The 20813-nt window shown below is 47.6% G+C and overlaps 1 protein-coding gene across 1 annotated transcript in view; it reads left to right on the top strand.

Annotated features, from left to right (window-relative positions):
• KAZN (kazrin, periplakin interacting protein) overlaps positions 1–20813 on the top strand; it is a 963882-nt gene that overhangs the window by 914970 nt on the left and 28099 nt on the right. Inside the window, exons 10-11 of the mRNA XM_065936048.1 lie at positions 14535–14740; positions 15117–15235. Coding sequence (XP_065792120.1) covers positions 14535–14740; positions 15117–15235 — 325 coding nt within the window. The remainder of the gene's footprint in view (positions 1–14534; positions 14741–15116; positions 15236–20813) is intronic.

The raw sequence follows: 20813 nt of genomic DNA, 5'->3' as shown, positions 1-20813 counted from the left end.
CCAGGGTCTTCTATTGAGCTTTGAGGGTATCTTTTGGGGGGAATAAAATTCCATGACCCCAATATGTCTCCAGACCAGTGGCTCCACCACCTCCCATCTGGACTCACTGTGAGCTGGTCCAGTGTTGACGGTCCTGTCTTCCCCCCCAGCCAGAGAGTCCCTGGGCCTGCCTGGTCATAGATCCCCATTTCATTGGCCCATATCCTCCTAACCAGAGGGCCTTCCTGCCCATCTCTCCCTGGGCAGCCAGGCAGCAGGGGGACCACTCATTTCTGACCCCAAGAAGTGTCCCCAGGACTTGGGGTGTTTGGGGAGTAGCAGGTCCCTCAGAAGCCTGGAATCAGCACAGGAATCCTGAGGCCCCAGAGGCCAAATATGGCTGGCAGGACTTGGGGTCAGACCACCTGCAGCCTGAGTGCCCAGCTAGACCACTAGACCATTTCTCACGGGCTTGGCTGGGCTCATGGGACTCGGAGATGGAGAGGGTGTGGGAGAGGGAGTGCTTCACCTTCGGGTGAAGATGCTGATGAGCCTCACAAAAGGGTGACCCCTTGCTCTCCCAGAAATCCTAGCAGGAGGCACAGTCATCAAAGTGGACATAGCTGTAACCCAGAGGCCCAGGGACATGGAGAGGGGGTCAGGCTGAGGACTGAGGTCAGACTGGCTTCTGGGGCTGGGGGTGGAGCGGGGTGAACGGGTAGTGATGGAGGCTGGGAGAGGAAAGCACTATATGACTTGCTGACTTTCACTGAGGGCCTGCCATGGAGGCACTTCACATACACTCACTACGTCATTCAACAAACACTGGGTGACCACTGTCTATGTGCCAGGCCTAGGGCTAAGGGCTGAGGATGCAGACGTAAACACTGAGATAGCACAAATCATTCTAACATAGCCCTCACCACAATCATATGAAGTGTGTGTTACTGTCTCAGCCTTACAGATGAGGAAACAGAGGCCCCAAGGGCAACATAAACAGCCCACGAAGATGTAGTCAGCAATGGAACAAGGCTAAGAATTGGGGTCCTGCAGACTATTGCCCTACACCATTTTCCAAGCAGATATGAGTGAACCTGATAAAACCACGAGCCTTTAAAACAACTGCAGTCCTAGAGGGAGGCAGAGAAGGGGTGTCACAATTAAAGGAGTTCATCTAAAAGAAGGGAGAGGCTCACTTCCCCAAATAAGCGGAAACTTCCTAGGATATTCTGCCTTGTGCCAAGGCTCCAGTAAACATACTGATAGGCTTGAAAGGGGTGTCAGTCTGCAGTGAGCATGGTGGCCACCAGCCCTGGATACAGATACCCCCAGGAATCATGTTTCAGGATACATGAGGAATGGCCATGACCAGCATCAGTTTTCTCCTTGCCATTTCCTGTAGCATCTTAAGTTGCAAGAAGGCCCCCAAAATGAGCCTTACCAAAGCACTCTTTATTTTAAAAGAAATTAAATAGATACTACATAGCTCAGTTGATAAAGAATCTACCCACAGTGCAGGAGACCCGGGTTCGAATCCTGGGTTGGCAAGATCCCCTGGCGAAGGAAATAGCAACCCACTCCAGTATTCTTGCCTGGAAAATTCCATGGACAGAGGATTCTGGCAGGCTATAGTCCTCAGGGTCACAAGAGTCGGACATGACTTAGCAACTAAACCACCACTCTTAAATGTCTTTGCTGTTCCTATTAGCCTTGGGGCAAGAAATATGGTTGCTCACCACTGGTGCAAGAAATTTCCAGGAGACAATTGCAAGGCATTTTGAGTAGGTGGGGGGTTAGAAAGGTGCATTATTCAATGAGGATGATCCCAAAGGAGGCATCACCTCCAAATGCCACACCCAAGCTGGAGGTTCATGGGTCTGACTCAGCGGTGGTCCCCCGTCCCAGCAAGCAAATGGGTGGGCCAATGCAATAATAACTATCCACGGGGCTCATGGAAGCAGACTGAGCAGAGAGGTCCTGAGGCCTGAAGGGGAGATGGGAGGGTCAGTGAAGGGAAGAGGCAGATCCATTAGAGGTCCTCAGACCCCACAGTTATCCATCACCCTCCAAGTATCCACTGCCCCCAGCTTTGCCTCCAAGAACCACACAGATGCAAACGTGCACTGTCCCTATATGGACACGTGGATAGGAACCCTCCTCCTGCTCACGGCCTCTGCTTAAAGAGCCCCTTCACCTTCCACAGAATTCACCTTTAAGGCCCACCCACCCATAGAGAAGTTGGCCAGGAAAGCAGGTCGGAAAAGAGGATTAACTGTGGGAATACACGCAGAGGCCAGCAGCCAGCTGGTGAAAGCAAAAAAAGAGGAGAGAAGCTCTCTTGTCTTCTGAGATGGCCCACACCCTACGGAGTACGCAGAATAAACCTGCTTTCACTCCACTTCGGCTTGCTAGTGAATTCTTTCCTGCATGAAGCCAAGGACCCTCACTTGGTGGCCCGTCCCAGGGACTCGCCCGAGACCTGGGATATGACTATCCTCTTGCATCCCCTTTACTGCAACAGTGGTATCATGGTCATTTCCTGGAGCTGAACACAGAAGACACAGGTGTTTCAGGAAACTCAGAGTGGCCTGCCCTGTTGTAGTGATCAATTTTTTGAAGTTCTAGCAAGTCCAACTTCCACTTTTAGGGTTTCAGGAAAAGGGCACTTCTGGTTCTCAGGGATGTCAAATCAGGAAGATGGGAGAGGAAAAAAAAAAAAAGATGGAGTGGGAGACACCAGTTGCAGGTTAGACTCTAAGAAGGACTTCTCTCCCAAATGTGAGCACTCTTCAGCATGACAACAGGCTAGCAAGGAAGAAAAAGGAACATTCTGGTACATGTTTTTTTAAAAAGTATATAGCAGTTGTCATTGGATCGTAATACATTTGCCTTCCCCTGACCTCTTCTGAGCAACTTCCTCCAAAGTCTGTACAATTGGGAAATACTTGCATAGCACATACCTGGAAAATGAGTGCAGAGCAGGGTAGAGCCTTGTCAACTCAACAGGTGCCCTGCTGTCTGGGAAAGTTCTTGGGATGTGGAGAGGAGGGGCTGGCAGGAAGCGTGGCTGGAGGAGGATGTCCTCCAAGGCTGGGGACAGGGGATACAGTGAGCATAGCTCATATCCTTGCTGGGCAGCAGCATCACAAATGAGGGGGAAGGGAAGTATTTGATTTTTTTAAGCAGAAAGTGGTTGTCATGGGTGAAAGCAGAGCTCTGGAATTTCTTGGGGTACCTCATGGGTTACTGTATTTGCAGGGACACTTTGCGGGGAAGGGCTATCAGCTCTTAGCTCTGGGCCTCCAAAGGCCCGCTTGGCTCTGGGGTCGGGGTGGCCCACCCAGGGTCCTGCCATCATTCTAGCAGCTGCACAGTTAGTGACTCGATGCCGTTTAGACCACACTGGGTGGTCCTGACAGCCCGGGCTCAGGGGGCCTGACCGCTGCACCTACTATTTCATAGAAGCTGTGACCGAGGGCTTGGGGAAAGCATCTCCATCCAATGCAGCGGCCGTTATCAGGCCATAAAACGTCACTATTTCACATTATAATACAGTGTTTAAAAAATGAGAATTCAGCGTTTGGCTTGAAAAGTGCTGACAGGGGCTCCCCCGTACTGCCCAAGGGCAGGGAGTTTTAACTGGAGTCGGCTGTCTGAGCAGGGCTGAACAAGGACGGGAGGGGCCCAGGGTGGAAGGATGGGGGCGCTGGCAGCAGCCACGCCACGTGCTCACTGGCCTCTGGTGGGTGGAGGCCAGGGACGGTACTGAACATAGGCCAGCCCCCATGACAAAGAAGGGTCTAGTCTCAAATGTCATTCAACACCGCCAAGGTTATCTAGACCAATGGTGCTAATGAACGTATCTGCAGGGCAGGAACAGAAACACGGATATAGAGAACAGACTCGTGGACAGAGCAGGGGAGGGAGCGGCTGGGACGAGCTGACAGAGGCGCATTGCCGCATACACACTGCTGCAGCTGCTACTGTTGAGTCGCTCAGTGTGTCTGACTCTTTCTGACCCCATGCCCTGTAGCCCACCAGGCTCCTCTGTCCATGGGATTTCCCAGACAAGAATACTGGTGTGGGTTGCCATTTCCTTCTCCAGGGGATCTTCCTGACTTAGAGACCATATCCTCGTCTCCAGTGTGGCAGGGCGGGGTTTTTGTTTTGTTTTTACCACTGAGCCACCTGGGAAGCCCCATATATACACTATCTTGTGTAAAATAGAAAGCTAATGGGAAAGTGCTGTATACTCCAGGGATCTCAGCTTGGTGCCCTGTGATGACCTCGAGCGGTGGGATCTCGGGGTGGGAGGGAGGCTCAAGAGGGAGGGAATATGTGTATACTCACAGCTGATTCTTGTTGATACGTGGCAGAAACCAGTCCAACACTATAAAGTGATTACCCCTCAATTAAAAATAAAGAAAAAATGTTAAAATACTGCCAAGGTTGAGAGTTCCTGAGACCATGTGTACATTTAAAGAACTACAAGCATCTTAAGGTGGCCTCGAGGGGGTGGGGCTGGCAGAAGGTCAGTCAGAGAGGGAGACCGGCTCCCTCCCTCCTCACCTCCCACCCCTTCTGCCTTCTTTTAACCAAAGTGTACAGAGCTCCTTCCGTTTCAGGCAACTGGAGCTCACAGAGCTTCATAAACTGATTTCCAACCCCCCATCCAGTGGCATCATGTGGGCAACTGAAATTGGCCACAGCGGGCATATCGCAGAGATGGGCAAACACGTGCTATAAACCAGAGCTTTTTAAAAATATGAGAGCTGGTTGTTATGCATTTACCAGCAAAACACTGGCTTGGGCCCTTACTAGGTACCAGGGATACACAGGGAGCAGACCAGACTCAGCTCCTGTCCTCGTGGAGTTGATATCTAGTAGGAAGTCAAACACTCTTCAGTTACATAACTGTTAATGAACTTCAGCTCTGAGAAGTGCAGGTTCAGTGTCTGAGATAATGAGAGCTTGTGTGAGCATAAGTGTGGGCTGGGGGCCATGGAGGGGTGTGTGTTTCAGGGGGTGACTGGCCTAGGCTAGGTGACCTGGAAGAGGTGACATTTAAATAGGGCCCTGATGGCTTTGTAGGAATTTGGGCAGACTAGACAACAGCAGATCACCTTTTGGGCAGAGAAGGCAGCAGGCACAGCCAATTAGAGATGAGGGCTAGGAGAGGCAGGAGGACTGAGGAAGTATTCCTAAGAAGCCCAGAGAGGGATGAGAGACCGAGGAGCAGCTGATCACACTGGCAAGGGTGGGCCACACAGAGCACTTTCATGTAAGGAACTTGGGTTTTATCCAGGCAGCTGGTGAAGGGTGGTGAGCAGAAGAGATCCCTGGGTAGATTCAAGTTAAAAACAAAACTATATTGTCCCTCCCTTTCCTGTAACTTTGGGGTTTAGCACCACTAATGGCATTAAGCATCACCATGAACCAGGCACGGTAATAAAGAGATGGATAGGTTTGCCCACTGACTTAGGGATTTCCTTTGGGCAGGGCAGGTGGACAGACCCATGCACGTGGCGCCAGCAGAACATGAAGAGTTCTGGGTGGACAGTGCCCAGAGCAGGAGGGATGTCTACTTGGAGCAGTGAGGGGGGAGGTGGACTCTGAAGGACCTCCCCCTACAAAACCACTAAATCTGAAACAAAACATACTTTGTAATACATCACCGGCCCCATCAACAGTAAGGAAAATTCCCAAGGCACTTTCATCCGAAAACAAAAGGCTGTGATCTAATACCAGGACCAGAGCAGTGAGTGATAACCAAATGCAACAAGTGGGGCTTGTCCTAAGGACAGATGCTGACAGTGACAGGGGAGTAAGCCTTGTTGCTGTTTAGTCGCTAAGTCGTGTCCAATGCTTTGTGACCCCATGGACTGCAGCACGCCAAGCTCCTCTGTCCTCCACTAACTCCTGGAATTTGCTCAAATTTATGTTCATTGAGTCAGTGATGCTATCTAACCGTCTCATCCTCTGTGGCCCCCTTCTTCCTTGGGATGTGGCAAAGTGAAGCATCAGAACGTGCAACTCTTATTCTCCTAGGGCCTCTGACAGGGAGTGAAGTGGTCCCTGCTCCCAGGTGTCATCCCCACTCCCTATCTCAACCTCACCCCAGCAGAAGCAATGTCCATCCTCTCTGGAGGAAAACATTGCTATTTAGAAGCTAGAGAGTCCCTTAAGATCAAATATGAGTTCATGCATGGGAGTCAGCAGAAAGATTAATAAACAGCAATCTGGACCCTCCAAGCCCTTTCAGACACAGTAATTATCAATACCAAATACATGGTAATATGCATGTGATATTTAAGATTAAACATTTAAGGATATTTAAGGAAATCTAAAAAAGCATAGACCCGAACAAACAACATGAGACTATCTGGGAAGACCAGGCAAAGTTGAAAGAGAACCAAATAGAAACTTTAGAAATTAATATAGATATATAGTTGGTAACATTAAAAAAAAAAAAAAGGATGGACTAAACAGCAGACTAAATGGTTGAAGAGAGACTATTACAAATGGAAAATAAGTCTAAGGAAATTACCCAAATGCAACACAGAGAGAGAAGTTGATGAAACCCATAAAGGAGAAATCTGGTCCACTACAATAGTCACCAGCCACATATAGCCAGGTAAACTTATATTTGAATCTATTAAATTTATAAGTCAGTTTCCCAGTTGCACTAGCCACATTTTAAGTGCTCATAGCCACATGTGGTTAACAGCTGTCATATTGAACAGTGTATATTGCAGGCAGACCTCAAAGATGTCATGGATTGGGTTCCAGACCAACACAGTAAAGTGAATACCACAATAAAGCAAGCCACATGAATTTTTTGGTTTCCCAGTGCATATAAAAGTTATGCTTACATCGTACTGTTTTCTATTAACTGTGCAATAGCATTCTGTCTAAAAAACAGTGTACATACCTTAATTTATAAATACTTTATTGCTAAAAAAATGCTAACCATCATCTGAGCCTTCAGCAAGTGGTAATCTTTTTGCAATAGCAACATCAAAGATCACTGAGCACAGATCACCATAACAAATGTAATAATGAAAATGTTCGAAATATCAAAGGAATAGCTAAAATTTGACAAAGAGATATGAAGTGAGAAAATGGTGGGAAAATGGTGCCAATAGACTTGCTTGACACAGGGTTGCCACAATCCTTCAATTTGTAAAAAATGCAATATTTGTAAAGTGTAATAAAATAAAGTGCAATAAGGCAAGATATGCCTATATGCAACATTTCCATCATCAGAGAAAGTTCTGTTGGACAGACTAGGTTGTAAGACAGGGAATAAAGTCTGATCCCAGAAGGAGAGCAAACAGAATGGAGAAGAGAAAAAAGCCATGATTGAGGGATTTCCTTAGCAGCCCAGTGGGGTAAGACTTCACCTTCCAACACCAGCAGTGTAGGTTCAATCCCTTGTCGGGGAACTAAGATCCCACACGCCTTGCAGCCAAAAAAAAAAAAAAAAAAAAAAAAATCGAAGCAATATTATAACAAATTCAATAAAGACTTTAAAAATGGTCTTTAAAAAAGAACCGTAATAGTTTCTGTAAAAAGACTCTAAAAATGGTATTTTTTACAATCATAAAAAAATAATGGCTGAGAATATTAAAAAACGAACCCACAGATGCAGGAAGCACAATTTATATAAATCAGGATGGATGTAAAGAAATCCACATCTAGCCACATCATAATGAAACTGAACAAAAAAGACAGAGAAAATCTGAAGAGTAGCTAACAAAAGGACAATCAAACTGGAGCTGACTTCTCTTTAGCAAATAGGAGACAGATAGTCGAGCAATGTCTTCCAAGTGCAAAGGAAAAAACTGTCAACCTAAAACTGTGTACCCAGCAGAACTCTTTAGTAACAAGGGTGACATATAGACATTTTTCATATAAACAAAAGTCGCAAGAGCTTACCAACAAAAAACTCTTTACGGAGGAACTTTTAAAACATGCTCTTCATAAATATGAATATACCTCTTCCTAGAAGTGAGGTCTGAGACATAAGAAGGAATGATGAACAAAGAAACTGGTAAGCATGTAGGTAAATTATTTTAAGTAAATATTACCAATACAAAGTAATCACGATAACAGTGTCTAAACTGTGTGTGTGTGTGTGCTCAGTCATGTCTGATTCTTTGAGAGCCCGTGGACTGTAGCCTGCCAGGCACCTTTGTCCATGGGATTTTCCAGGCAAGAATTCTGGAGTAGGGTGCCACTCCCTTCTCCAGAGGATCTTCCTGACCCAGGGATTGAACCCAAGCCTCTTGGTCTCCTGCACTGACAGACAGATTCTTTACCACTAGCGCCACCTGGGAAACCCATAATGTCTAAATTAGAGTTGTTGTTTCTTTTTTTTTTTTAAGGATGTAATTAAAATATTGGACATGGTAGTATAAGTCAGGAAGAATGATCAGAATTAATATATTTTTAATAACTCTTACTATTTAGGAGAGGGCATTAAGATATTGATCAATCCTATGCTTTATTAAGTTAAATATACACAGTATTTTAGAAGGTTCTACACCCTCCATATACATCAGAATCTCCTGGAGGCCTGTTAAAACATGGATCGCTGGCTCCCACCCTCAGAATTTCTGTTCCAGGAGATCTGGGGTGGGTTTCTAGAATTTTCATTTCTAATAAATTCCCAGGTGTTGCTGCCACTACTGGCCCAGTCACTACACTTCAAGAACTACTGAACCCAAAACAGTAGTTTTGGAAATAGGGTGCTTAACTTCCAAACCAACAGAGGGGTGTAAAATGAAATGAGAAAACAAGCAAAAATTTTCCATCCAGACCAGCTAATATAATGTTAACCACATATGTGGTTTTAGATTTTTCTGGTAGATATGTTAAAAAAGTAAAAAGAAACTGGTGAAATGAGTCTTAGTAATATATTTTATTTAACTCAATATATCCCAAATATTATCATTTCAATATGTGATCAATTTTAAAAATTATTAATGGGACATTTTATTTTTTTTTCTGGTACAAAGTCTTCAAAATTCAGGGTGTATTTTACACTAGCAGCACTTCTCAATGTGGCCTGACCACCCTGCGGGTACCCAATGGCCACACATGGTTTGTGGCTACAACCCTGGACAGACCAGGTCTAGACTGTAAGGGATGAGAGCCTGCAGAGGACAGAGGGCCCACAGAGTCACTGAGTGCCCACGATATGCCAGACTCCAGGGTGAGCACTTCATCCACATCATACATCATCTCCTTTCGTCCCCACATAGGCCTGTGAGATTAGCATTAGTATCACTCCAGATGGGGAATAGCAAGGCTGAGAAAACTTAAAACATTTCCCCAGGATCATCTGGCTGGAGAGTGGCAGAGCTGGGCTTCAAAGCCAGGTCTCTCATAGTCCATTGCCAACCTCGGAACCTCAGAGTTTCTATAAAGGATTTTCTGTAACAGGCCAGACAGTAAATATCTTAGCCTTTTGGGACCAATCTGTCACAACCGTTCAGCTCTGCTCTTGTAACAAGACAGCATGCATGCGTGCTCAATCATGTCCAACTCTTTGCAACCCCATGGGCTATAGCCCACCAGCTCCCCTGTCCATGGGATTTTCCAGGCAAGAATACTGGAGTGGGTTGCCATTTCCTCCTCCAGTGGATCTTCCCAACCCATGGATTGAACCTGTGTCTCCCGCAACGGCAGGCACATTCTTTACCACTGAGCCACCTGGGAAGCCCCAACAGGGCAGCAGCCTTAGACAATGTGTAAACAAATGAGCGTGGCTCTGTCCCAATAGCACTTCATTTAGGGAAACAGGTAGAGGGCAAAATCTGGCCTTTGGGCTGTGGTCTGCAACCCCTGTGCTAGGCTAACACAACTGGGCCTCTGGATGCCCAGGTTCAGGGAGACCTCAGTGACTAATTGCTGATGTTCTGTGGTGTGTGCATGTGTTGGGAGTGTTTGGAAGGAGGAGACCCTCTCTTTCCAGAACCACCATGCTCCTCCCAATGTTCAGAAGGATCCAGAATGGCTATGTTTTGGTGGTACTTCCTCAGATTCTGCCAGGGGCTGGGTCAGTCCCTGTAACTCTGTAGCCTCCACTGAGCTTCTGGCTATAAACATGAGTTATTCCCACTCTCAGGGCTGAGAGAGAGGGGAAATAAAGGCCAGGATTAATGGAATCCCAGACATAAAATCTGGCACCATAATGCCTACATTTTGGAAATTGCCTTTAATTAATGGTTTATGGCCACAAAGATTCCCTCCCCCAACCCTTCATCCTTCTGTAGCATCTTCTCCCTCGTGATCAGTCCTGGCGATGGGAACAGGGAGGGGGTGAAAGAGGAGGGCTGGTGAATAGCTGGTTTCTCAGAAACCAAAATGTGTGGTTTTGCTTATATGAACCCCGCTTGGCCTCTGGCATTCCTTGAGCCTGGACTCCATAAATAATGTGAATTGAAAAGCCAGCTCCCTGCACAGGCCTGAGGCCTGTTAGCTACAGAATCACCCACACACACTCACAAAAACACATCAAGCTCAGGAAAACACACACTCACAAGTGTGTACACACACATACACACACACCGGAAATTTGCTTTTTTATTTTTTGGTCCACTTATCAGTCTCTCCTTCTTCCTGTTTATCTTGCTGTCTTTGTGCTCCGTGGCACTATTTCTTTCCTGAAGTTCTGCTCTTTGAGTCTCTCTTCCGTTCTCTCTCCTGTCTTTCCCCTTCCCATGCCCTTTGATCTCCCCTACTTGGGGACACATAACCAAGCTACACAAACACACCCCCAGCTGCCCACCTCAGCACAGAATCCACAAACCCTCCCCTCCCATCACAGACAGCCCTGCTGCTCCCACCTGGACCAGGACAATGAACTTCGGCCCAAGTGCAAGAAGTGCAATTAGGTTCCCTCCCTAAGCACCTGAGCTGAAGTCAAACCACATTTCATCCCAGGAATACAAGGGGATGGAGGCAACTCTGCCAAATTCCAGGTGTAGTCAATAAAAAAAAAAAAACACTGCCCAAGCCCCAAGGGAGAAGCCCTCTATTACCAATAATAGCCACCTTGACTGAGTGTCTACTATGGCTTCATATTCAGAATTTATAATAGTCATGTTAACCCAAGAGGTAGATATTATTATTATTCCCATTTTATAGGTGGGAAAACTGAGGGTCCAAGAGGTAAACGAATTTGCTTAAAACCAAAGTCTGTCCAACTCCAAAGCCTAGTCTCTTCCCGCATGCTCAGTCGCTTCAGTCTTGTCTGACTTTTTGTAACCCTGTGGATTGTAGCCCTCCAGGCTCCTCAGTCCATGGGATTTCCCAGGCAAGAATACTGGAGTGGGTTGCCATGCCCTCCTCCAGGGGACCTTCTTGACCCAGAGATCGAACCCATGTCTCCTGTGTCTCCTGCGTTGCAGATGGATTCTTTACCCCTGAGTCACTGGGGAAGCACCAGTCTCTTCCCACAGGGCTGGTCCAAATAGACAACATGGGCTGTGTCTTGGGATCTGGGACAGCCAGTCTCAGCCACATAAGGTCTCTCATCTCCCCAGAAACATGTAACAGAGATATGACTCCAATACAAGAATAAGGCAGAGATTCTCAGGTCTAGCCAACAGGAGGACACACTGTTTGGATGCCAGTGGTCAGCACCAGTACACCCAACCAGAAAGGCTTCCTTGCTACTCAAACCTGTCCTTGGGGGCCCAGCTCTAGCAGTGGAGGGAAGGGAACACCTAGGCTGAGGCCCCTAGCCAGGCAGGGACTTGGAGCCTCCCAGGCAAGGCTGCAGAGGCAGTCGCTGTTTCTGCATTCCCTGGCACCATGGCAACAAGAGTGCTCAAATTGGTGACCCGCACAGAGTCTGTACCATCTGCTGTTTTCGGGGCTGGGGGTTGCAGGGTCACATTCTGTCTGCCTGAGAAAGGAAATATAGTAATGTGGCAGTGACCTCTCACCCTCGTCTATGCAGTGTAGAAAGGCCCCATCAGCCCCACTGTCACTGAGTCCGCAGAGCAGCCCAGGGGAAGAGGCAGGCAGCAGAGAGCAGCATCACGACAACGTGCAGAGATGGACACTGAGGCACGAGGCACCACCTCTGCCCACCCTGCATTAGGTCGTTCTGCGTGGCACCCTGCTGGACCAGCCTGGCATCTTCCAGGCCAGGTGGCTGTGAGCCCCAAAGAGCTCTTAGCTGGGCAGTTAGGTGTTGGGGAGAAGGGTTTCGGTAGAGCTGGGACGAGGGAGGTGGGTATGGTCACCAAGCTGCAGTTCCCCAAGAGTTGTCCAAGGCATTTCAGTGGAGGGAGGCAAGTGACTGGGGGAAGGGGCTTTGTGACTTGAGGAAGTAAGGTCTTTAGCCTGTGTGGTTTTTTTTTTTTCAATTTCAAAAATAATATAGCCAATGCAGAAAACTGGGAAAACAGAAAAATATGCACACACATTCTGGCACATTCACAAGTTCATGACACACACACACACACGTGTTCACACACAAATATCCATCATCCCTTTCCAGAGATAAAGACATTTAGCATTTAACCACCTAATACAATGTAATATATGAGATATGTGTATATATTATATAGACATAATTATTAGGATTCCCTGGTGGTTCAGACGGTAAAGAATCTGCCTGCCACGCAGGAGACCTGGGTTCAATCCCTGTGTACAGAAGATCCCCTGGAGAAGGGAATGGCAACCCACTCCAGTATTCTTGCCTGGAGAATTTCATGGACAGAGAAGCCTGGCAGGCTATAATCCATGGGGCTGCAAAAAGTCAGACACGACTCAGTGACTAACACATGTATTATATGTACGTTATATATATTATAATACATATTTTAACGTGGTTGGGATTATGTTGTACCTGCTATCTTATACTGTGCTTTTTCATTTTGCAATAGATTGTGCACATTTTCTCATATAAAAAATATTCCCATGACAGGTTTTCAATGAATTGCCTATATTCCGACATACAAATGAAGTATCATTCATTCAGATTAAACTTTCATCCATAGCCATTTATACTGCTTTCTACTTCTTAAATGTTTCTATTTTTTCCATTATAAATTAGATATGCTTATTACGGAACTTTAATGATACTTAGAGGTACAGATGCTAATGCTAAGTCACTTCAGTCGTGTCTGACTGTGTGACCCCATATAGATGGCAGCCTACCAGGCTCCCCCGTCCCTGGGATTCTCCAGGCAAGAACACTGGAATGGAATGCCATTTCCTTCTCCAATGCATGAAAGTGAAAAGTGAAAGTGAAGTCACTCAGTCATGTTGGACTTTTGGACCGTATGGACCATAGCCTACCAGGCTCCTCCATCCATGGGATTTTCCAGGCAAGAGTACTGGAGTGGGTTGCCATTGTTAGAGGCAGAGCAGGAGGGAAATAATCTCATACAAACTCAGTAACTATAACACTTTTGTGCTTTTCACACCGATTGTTTTACTATGTGTCTGATTTGATGGCTATGTAATTTTTACCTTGTTATAATGGTTTATAATATACAATATAGAGTCCTTTCAAATCAGGCTTATTTTTTAATATTTGTCATTTCTCACAGTATTGAGTTTATCCATTTGGGTTTTCATTTAACCATGCTTTGGAAAAAGATTCTTTTCCCTTCTCTGTTGACTCCTCACCACCTGAACTTGGTATATTTATCAAGTGTTGATGCAGCTGACCGTGGGTTGAGGAATGGGGTTGCAAGATGCTGGTAGAAAGACATTTTTGCCTGTGAGGGCCACTCCAGAAACACATTTCAGTGTGTACAGGAATAGAGCTGGTGCTCCATTTATCCTAAAAATATGAATCACCCAGTAGCCCAAAAATGACTGTCTCTATGTTGTTTACAGTAGTAAAAAATGAGGGACAACCAGGCCCACCGACAGGAGGCAGGTGAAATAGATTACGGAGCATCCATTCCACGAATCCTGTGTGGTCAAAAGATATTACAGATCACTGCTGAGAAAGAGGGATGTCCTCCGTGGTGTAAATGAGAACAGCATATTACAAAACAGGATGGACCATGTAAATGTGGGCATCTGTGTGTATTTGCAAGCATGGGAATTTTTTTCCCCCCAGTGGCTATAATGCTGTTTATTTTTTATGAGGATATGTAGTCAGATTAAGCACGGGTTAATAACACCAGTTTGTTCTTTTCAAAGCAAAGCAAAAGCCCTGTAGACTTTTTATTTATTTATTTACTTTTTAATTGGAGGAAGTGTAGGCATCTGCATCCCAAAGAATATTTAACTAAATACCAGCAGCTGCTATATCCGGGTGGTGTGGGTTTTGGGGTGATTCTGTTTTATTTTTATTCTTTCTTGGATTTTTAATTCTTTAAATTCTTTTCCTTTTAGAGGGCATAGGTTACTATCGTCCTGGGGGAGGGGCGCACAACAAAGCAAAAGCTATTTTGATTCTGAAAAGCAGAAACCTATAGGGTGGGGAAGACGTGGGGGGTACTCAGAAGGGGCAGCCTGCCCCTGCCCTGCCCCTCGCCCCACTCCCCAACACGGCCCTGTCTGCTTGTGTGTTGCAGACTCCGACAGCCAGTGCAGCCCCACGCGGCAGAGCCTCAGCCTGTCGGAGGGCGAGGAGCAAATGGACCGGCTGCAGCAGGTGGAGCTGGTCAGGACCACGCCCATGTCCCACTGGAAGGCGGGTACCGTCCAGGCCTGGCTGGAGGTAGTCATGGCCATGCCCATGTACGTCAAGGCCTGCGCGGAGAACGTCAAGAGTGGGAAGGTAGGACCCCCGTGGGGATCCCCACCCCTCTCCCATCGCGTCCTCAGGGTTACAGGAGCTGGCTGAACCGGGTTCATCCTCCAGTGACTCCAGTAGATCATTGTCTCTCCAACAAGGCACATAGCTCTTCTGAGCCTCAGCTTCCTCATCTTTAAAAAGGGACTAATTTCCCCTTACCTGGCTGGAGGGAGGCAGGGCTGGACTTGAGCACCTTTTCAGCCCGTTCGGCGATTCCACTGCCTCCCGGAGCAGCAGTCCTCTGGCGAGGCGCCTGCAGAGCTCTTCCCATTGCTCTTCCCGGACCGCGGGGAGGGATTCCTTGGGTCCCCTCTCCCACGTGTCCCTTCGGCGCTCAATCCCCACTTCCTGGGCGCAGGTGCTGCTGAGCCTGAGCGACGAGGACCTGGAGCTGGGCCTGGGCGTGTGTAGCTCGCTGCACCGGCGCAAGCTCCGGCTGGCCATCGAGGACTACCGCGACGCCGAGGCGGGCAGGAGGTGAGCCGGCGCCCCGGCCCCAGGGAGCTGAGAGAGGGGAGAGACCTCGCCTCAGGGTCACACGGGTGAGGGGGCGGATGCTGTGGGTGGGGCCAGGTGAGAAGTGCCAGGTCCTGGGACGCCAATGGGCGGTGCTCTGGGCGGGCCCTCCCTGTAAGAAGATGGAGAACAAGCTCAGTGCACCTCCTAGAGCCCTAGGATCGTCCCATTGCGGGAGCCGGGGGTCTTCAGGGGCAACCCAGAACTCCTCTAACTCCGAGGGTGGGCCAGTCCTGGTGGACCTGGGAAATTTGGCCAAGATGTTTGTTCTGCCTACTCCCACCTCAAACCCCAGTTCTTACCATTCCAAGTAAGAGACAGCCTACAGGCTGGGAGGACGAAAAGAAATGGGCCTGATTTGGAGCCAGGTGCGATGGGGTGTTTGAGGGCCGGGAAGGAAGGAGCGTCTATCAGCAAGCACACCTGGGAAGGGCTGACTATCCGTCCATCAAGTGTGTCCCCAGCGATGCCGCTCTCCTGCCCCTAGCTCCTCCCCGCCTCTCTCCTGACCTTTGTGAGCAGGACTTATTGGTGAGCCCCTCATTCCCCAAGCAGCTCCAGGGAAAAGGAAAGGAGCCCCCTAGCCAGTCCTTAGCATACAGAAGGGGAAGAAAACTAGCTGGTAAATCTGACACTTTCTGTTTTGCATAATTATCTCCTTCACTGGTTTCCCCATCATTTTTGTGCAGTTAATTAATCAAACCTGGTGGTGTGTGCTATTATTTGCAGAAGCAGCTTTGTGGATTAAAAATAAGAGGGGGTTGGGGGTAGGAAGGCAGGATGGTTTACAAGCTGGAAAAGCAAATTGCTGGGTGTCCCAGAGAATGATTCTGAGGTGGCAGGAAAAGAGATGAGATGGGATCTGAAACTCGGGCAGTAACTCCCAGCCAAGCCAAGTAAGAGGGCCATGGTCCTTATCAGAAGATCTGGACCCTCCTAAAAATATGGTGAGCTTGCACCTCCGCTGAGCTTCCCCTCCTGAGTGTCCCACAAGCACCTAGCGTTCACTACAGACCCTTACCCAGTGCCTGCCCCCAGGCCCCAAAGGCTCACCACCCTGGGTCCCCCAAGCTGAAAACCCAACCCCAACCCCAACACGATCATTATTACTTGGGCAAGGTGGTGCTGCCTGCCTCACCTCTCAAAAATGTGGGATTGCTGCCCAAGTTCCCCCCAAATCCAGCTGACCCCTGAGAACCTCCCAGAGTGAGAAAAGGATTGGAGTCAACCCAGCAACCAGATGTGAACAGATTTCAAACATTTCTAAGAAACCCAAGCAGGACTGTTTCCCAAAACCAGGGCCTAGGCAGTGGACACCCAGGGCCTCCTGGAGCAGGCAGGAGCCTTCATCCAATGGCTCTGCTCTCTGCAGAATCCTGGTCTGTCTGTGACTTGCCCTGGGACCTGGTGCTCTGTAGAACTAGGTTTCTCCACCTCGAAGTGAAGGGGATTAAATTAGGACGGTGGCTCTTTAACCTTGGGCGATCATGGCCTATTTGAGAACCTAATGAAAACTTCTGAAACTTGCCCCAGAAGAAATACAAAAACTTCACAACTTTGCATTCTGGGACTCTCTAACCCATCCATGCAACTTTGAGGTGTCTGTGAACTCTAGGGTAAGGACACCAGTGAGGTCATCTTTGAGAACACATCCTGTGTGACTCTAGGCATGACATTACCCTCTCTGGGCCTGGTTCCCCTTATCTCTAAAATTTATTGTTGTTGTTTAGTTGCTAAGTTGTGACTGATTCTTTGCACCCGCATGGACTGTAGCCTGCCAGGCTCCTCTGTCCATGAGATTTCCCTGGTAAGAATATTGGAGTGGGTTGCCATTTCCTTGTCCAGGGGAATTTTCCAACCCAGGGATCGAACCTACGTCTCCTGCATTGGCAGGTGGATTCTTTACCACTGAGCCACCAGGGAAGACCCTATCTCTAAAATACTAATGACAAAAATCCACCAACCCCCCCCCCAACTTATTACTCATCGCTTTATGGTCATTATTTTATTTGACCACCATGACATCAAGACAGGATAGATATGCTTAGTCCCCTTTTAAAGATGGAGAAAATGAGGCCAGAGAAATAATGGGCACAAAGTCATACTACAGAAGATTCGACTTCAAAGTCAATTTCCTTTCCACTCTCCCAAGGCACCTTTGTGTTAAAAATATCAATGATGTATTAATAGCTCCTGCCACTATTCTTTCTGGAACACCAAATTCATCCCAGACCCTGTGCTAAGGGTTTTACCCTCTCTTACCTCTTTAAGTCCTGGAGGAAAGCAGGAGTATTTATAGAGGAGGAAATTGGGGTGCAATGTCTCAGATCTAAGGGTGATGAAGCCAGAAAGGCCTCATATTTTTTTATGCTGAATAATGACTCAAATGACTTCAAAATTCTGTGCCCAAACTCACATTTCAAGATCTGATCTGTTCCCTGTTTGGGGAATATCAGTGTCAAATTTTATAAAATGTTTGAATTACTTTTAAAGTCATCCTGTTTTATTCACCTTCAGCACTTACAGTAGCTCATATCAACAGCTGGGAAAGTGTTGCCAAGCCGAGGCCCCATGGGGACAACTTTAATGAAAAGAGAACTGTTTGGAAGGGCAGGCGTGCATTAATTATCAGCATGCAGCTGGATATTACTGATTATAAATGGACCTCTCAAATAGGTTAAGCAAGGTGCCTCCTTCCACCCTGCGCCCCACATCCCGATGCACCACTGATTTGCTGAGCAGACCCTTCCTTCAGAGGGAAAAGAAGTCTTCTAGTCCCTATCAAAGGCCCAACAGCATATGATTCAGAGGCCACAAACTTCATCCCCTTCCCTGGGAAAGAAACCAACAACAGCTGGGCCTGGGAAGGGTCCCTCTAAAAGGGATGAGGCTGCAGTGGGTCACTCTAGCACCTTCCCATCTTCGAAGGGAGCTTGTTTTGGCCAGAAGATTCCAGCTTGGGAGCTAGGTTTCGGGGAACTTCCTGGAAGACTGGAGCTAGTGCCCCCCTCGCCTGGCCTTGCTGTCTTCCTTGCGTGCGTGCCGCTTCAGTCGTATCTGACTCTGTAAGACCCTATGGACTGTAGCCCGCCAGGTTCCTCTGTCCATGGGATTTTCCAGGCAAGAATACTGGAGTGCATTGCTGTGCCCTCCTCCAAAGCATCTTCTTGACCCAGGGATTGAACCTGCAACTCTTACGTCTAACCTGCATTGGCAGATGGCTTCTTTACCACTAGAGTGACCTGGGAAGCCCACTGGACTCTAAATCAGAAGCTCTGGGGCCTTAGCTACGTGGAGAGCCACAGGCACCACCCCCAGTCCTGCCGTCCGGAAACTGATGGTCCAGTGGGCCACTGGCCTGCTGAGCAGCAATTACCCAGCATGACAGCGCAAGGGCTCCACAGAGACTGGGCACCAGGAGGGTCCTGACCTGGCACAGGGGTCCTAAGACTTTAGGAAGAGCCGCATCTCGGCAGAGTCTCGAAGGAGTTAAGCAGGGGAAGAGGGTGGGATGGGAGGCCTGGAGGTGGGGAGGTCCTGGCTCTCTGGGGACAGATTCAGAGGTTCTGGGAGGCTGAGGGGCAAGAGGAAGGGAGCAAAGCCAGGAGCCCACCTTCCTGCTCTCAGTCCATCTTCCGATGAAGTGTCTGCTACTATGCGTGCAGCATCAGGCTGACTCAGCCTGGAGAGCAGTCCCTGTGCTCAGATAATTCATTTGTAAAGTTCCACGTGTGATGGGACTCTGATGGGAATTCTTAAAGAGGCAGAGCAAACATGTCAGGGAGCAAGCTCAGACAGCACAGAGCCATCCTCTGCAACATGGGAGCTGACGCCTAGGAGGGAAGGACAGAGCCCAGGCGGGGCTGGAAGAAAATGGATGCCTGAGAGGCAGGGACCCCCACCATCTGAGGATAAACACAGTGCATCCCGGAAGTGCTCCCAGCTCCAGCCCGGTGGGAGGGGGAGCCTGTACCCTGTGAGGTCACCCCGAGGACTTCTGATTTTATCTCTGCAAAGGGGAGCCATGGGAGAGTTTCTTTATTTAAATCTACTGTTCTTTTTTCCTCTTTTATGGACTTTTAATTTTTTGACCAATTTTGTGTGTGTGTGTGTGTGTGTGTGTGTGAGTGGGATAGGGATCTTAGTTCACTGACCAGGGGTTGAGCCCATAAAATGTACCACCTTAATCATTTTTTAGAGTACCGTTCAGCAGTGTTACTTTACCGGCTTCCCTGGTAGCTCAGCTGCAATGCAGGAGACTCCAATTTGCTTCCTGGGTTGGGAAGATCCACTGGAGAAGGGATAGGCTACCCACTCCAGTATTCTTGGGCTTCCCTTGTGGCTCAGGTGGTAAAGAATCCTCCTGCAATGTGGGAGACCTGGGTTCAATCCCTGGGTTGGGAAGAGCTCCTGAAGAAGGGAATGGCTACCCACTCCAGTATTCTGGCCTGGTGAATTCCATGGATTGTATAGTCCAGGGGGTCACAAAGAGTCAGACATGACTGAGGGGCTTTCACTCCCTCACTCAGCAGTGTTAAGTACATTCACATTGTTGTGCAGCCATCGCCACCATCCATTCCAATAACTCTTTCATCTTATAAAACTGAAACTCTTTCCCCATTAAACACTAACTCTCCATTCTCCTCTTCCCCAAGTAAGCCAACAACCATCATTCTACTTTTGAATCTGACTACTCTCAAGTTCCTCACATAAGTGGAGTCACATTGTATTTGTCTTTTTGTGACTTGCTTATTTCATTATCATAATGTGCTCAAGATTCATCTGTGTGTAGTATCTGTCAGCCTTTTTAAGTCTGAATACTACTCCATTGGGGCTGAATACAAGCCCATTTTGCTTATCTGTTCATCCATCCATGGATACTTGAGTTGCTTCTACCTTTTAGCTCTTGTAAATAGTGATGCTATGAACACAGGGTGTGCTGATATATCTCCTAAAGGCCCAAATTTCAACACTTTTGGATATATATGCAAAAGTGGAATTGCCGAAACATATGGTAATTCTATTTTTAATTTTCTGCAGAACTGTCATAGTGTTTTCCACAGCGACTGTACCCTGTACATGGTCACAAACAGTGCACAAGAGTTCCAGTTTCTCCACATCCTTGCCAACACTTGTTTTTTTTTTTTTAATAGTGGCCATCCTAATGAGTATGCAGTGGTATTTTATCATAGTTTTGGTTTGCATTTCCCTAATGATTAGTGAAGGGCTTCCTAGGTGGCGTAGCGGTAAAGAATACACCTGAGGTAACTTGGGTTCAGTCCCTGGGTCAGGATTATCCCCTGGAGTAGGAAATGACAACTCTCTCAAGAATTCTTACCTGGAAAATTCCATGGACAGGGGAGCCTGGCAGGCTACAGTCCAAGGGGTCACAAAGACTCGGACACAACTGAGCATACAAGCACACACGCACATACACACACAATGATTAGTGACACTGAGCATTTTTCCATGAGCCTATTGGTCATCTTTATATCTTCTTTGCAGAAATGTCTCTTTGAGTCCTTTACCCATTTCTGAA

This window comes from Muntiacus reevesi, chromosome 5 (genome assembly GCF_963930625.1).
Source record: "Muntiacus reevesi chromosome 5, mMunRee1.1, whole genome shotgun sequence".
Classification (NCBI taxonomy): Eukaryota; Metazoa; Chordata; class Mammalia; order Artiodactyla; family Cervidae; genus Muntiacus; species Muntiacus reevesi.
Note: the sequence above shows the minus strand (reverse complement) of the source record. Positions and strands in the feature narration are given on the sequence as shown.